Source organism: Pteropus vampyrus, unplaced genomic scaffold (genome assembly GCF_000151845.1).
Source record: "Pteropus vampyrus isolate Shadow unplaced genomic scaffold, Pvam_2.0 Scaffold427, whole genome shotgun sequence".
NCBI classification, from domain to species: Eukaryota; Metazoa; Chordata; class Mammalia; order Chiroptera; family Pteropodidae; genus Pteropus; species Pteropus vampyrus.
The window spans coordinates 429,873-431,635 of NW_011889208.1; the positions used below are offsets into that span (position 1 = coordinate 429,873).

General features: G+C 50.0%; 1 protein-coding gene across 1 annotated transcript in view; it reads left to right on the forward strand.

The window, feature by feature from the left end:
* The window catches only part of UBE3A (ubiquitin protein ligase E3A), a 31,184-nt gene that overhangs the window by 13,726 nt on the left and 15,695 nt on the right, over positions 1–1,763 (forward strand). Inside the window, exon 3 of the mRNA XM_023523884.1 lies at positions 1,408–1,680. Coding sequence (XP_023379652.1) covers positions 1,408–1,680 — 273 coding nt within the window. The remainder of the gene's footprint in view (positions 1–1,407; positions 1,681–1,763) is intronic.

A 1,763-nucleotide genomic window follows, 5' to 3' on the forward strand; every position in this document is an offset into this window, starting at 1 on the left:
GGGGGGGCGTGGGGCACCTGGGAGCATCGCGCTGACCGACGTGCGGGGTTCCGGGACCTGGCTGCCTGTTTCCATGGCGATGCTGACTCGGCTGTGCAGCGCGTCTGCGTGGCGTAGGGTGGCTGGATGGTGGCCGCAGAGACGAGTGAGGGGAGCCACGGCCTGCGCGGTGCTCCCCGCCGGGTCCCCCGGAGCAGGGCCCCTTCGTCCCCGAGATGCGCTTCCGTGCGCGGAGCCGAGAGCGGTGGCCGGTGCCTTCTGTCCTCACTCAGCTAGTCTCTTACATCTGCAAGATTTCGTCAGGCTTAACTGTGATTATGCTCAGCTGCCTTCGACCCTGTTCTCACTGTGTTTATAACTGAAAAGTTTCTAGCGTTCCAGCGTATGTCGGAACTTAGGTCTACAGAAAGTTTAAACGTAAACTGAAATTTAAGTGCGAATTAGATGACGTTCAGCCTGTTGTTTCATGAACATTACAAGTGTCCTAGCTTAATTTATGCTCTTGTGACAGAGTGGACGTTTTATTTAAAGTTCCTTTTATTTTTAACTTTTGGTGAGAAAATGAAGTATTTTGAAGCTTTTACAGATAATATTGACTTATTTACGTGCCATATGGATTTCTGAAGTTCTGCTGGAAATCCTTTTTTTTTCAGACCTAATCCTTAAACTTTTTATTCAGTTTCAAGTAGCATCTGAAAAACGTTTAAGCAAAATTTTAGAAGTCATAAATTAAAATATCATTTGACCTCTTCCTTAGATGGTCGTGTGAAGAGAAGAAAATTCTGCCTGAATGATGGTTGTTTGGAGGGGTAAAAATAGAGATTTCGATCTTTGAACGAGTGGTGTAAGCGGAAGCCTCCCGCTTGGGTGTCTGAGCAGTGAAGGGAGGGCCGGGGGACGGGAGGCAGACGGCAGACAGACCGTTACCTGTGTTTTACTTGTCGGCTCACAGAGTTGAGTTCAGGGCGCAGACCAAGTGTATCTGACTTTGTTAGAAGGTTCTGGAACACTTCGGGGCCCGTTGTGCAACTTTGAGGAAACAACACGCTTTCCCTTAACGGAATCGAGAACCGTTTCCTAAAACCGTGGGCGAGAAATGCCTTCTCGAGCGCAGCAGCCTCAACGCGATGGCTGCTTCGTGCTGCGTTTTCATCTGGACGAACTTCACGTTTGTGTTAGTTGGACTCGAATGTAATGAACATTTTTCCTAACTTTTTGGAAAACGGCACCATGATCACTTATCACTTATAAGTCTGTGCAGCACGGCCGATTGCCACGGTTTATAACGACTGTATTTGACCGTTGGCTTCTCGATGCCGACGCCATGGAGAGCCCTGCACGGCAGTAGCTTCCCGGTGTGGTTGTCTCTGTGCGCTGGTCCTCAGCCTGACGCGGCGTCAGTGACCTGGTCTGGGGCCCCCGCTTACAGGTATGTTCACGTACGACGAGTCCACCAAGCTGTTCTGGTTCAACCCGTCGTCCTTCGAGACGGAGGGCCAGTTCACGCTCATCGGCGTCGTGCTGGGCCTGGCCATCTACAACAACTGCATCCTGGACGTGCACTTCCCCATGGTCGTCTACCGGAAGCTGATGGGGAAGAAGGGGACGTTCCGGGACCTGGGGGACTCCCACCCCGTAAGTCTGTCGCCTCTCACGAGGGCTTCTAGACCCAAAAATTCAGTTTAATTCATATTTTTAAAATGGCAGTTTTCATTTGGTGTCTTTGTTAATATTTACACCCACTAAGAAAAAGTTGATTTAAT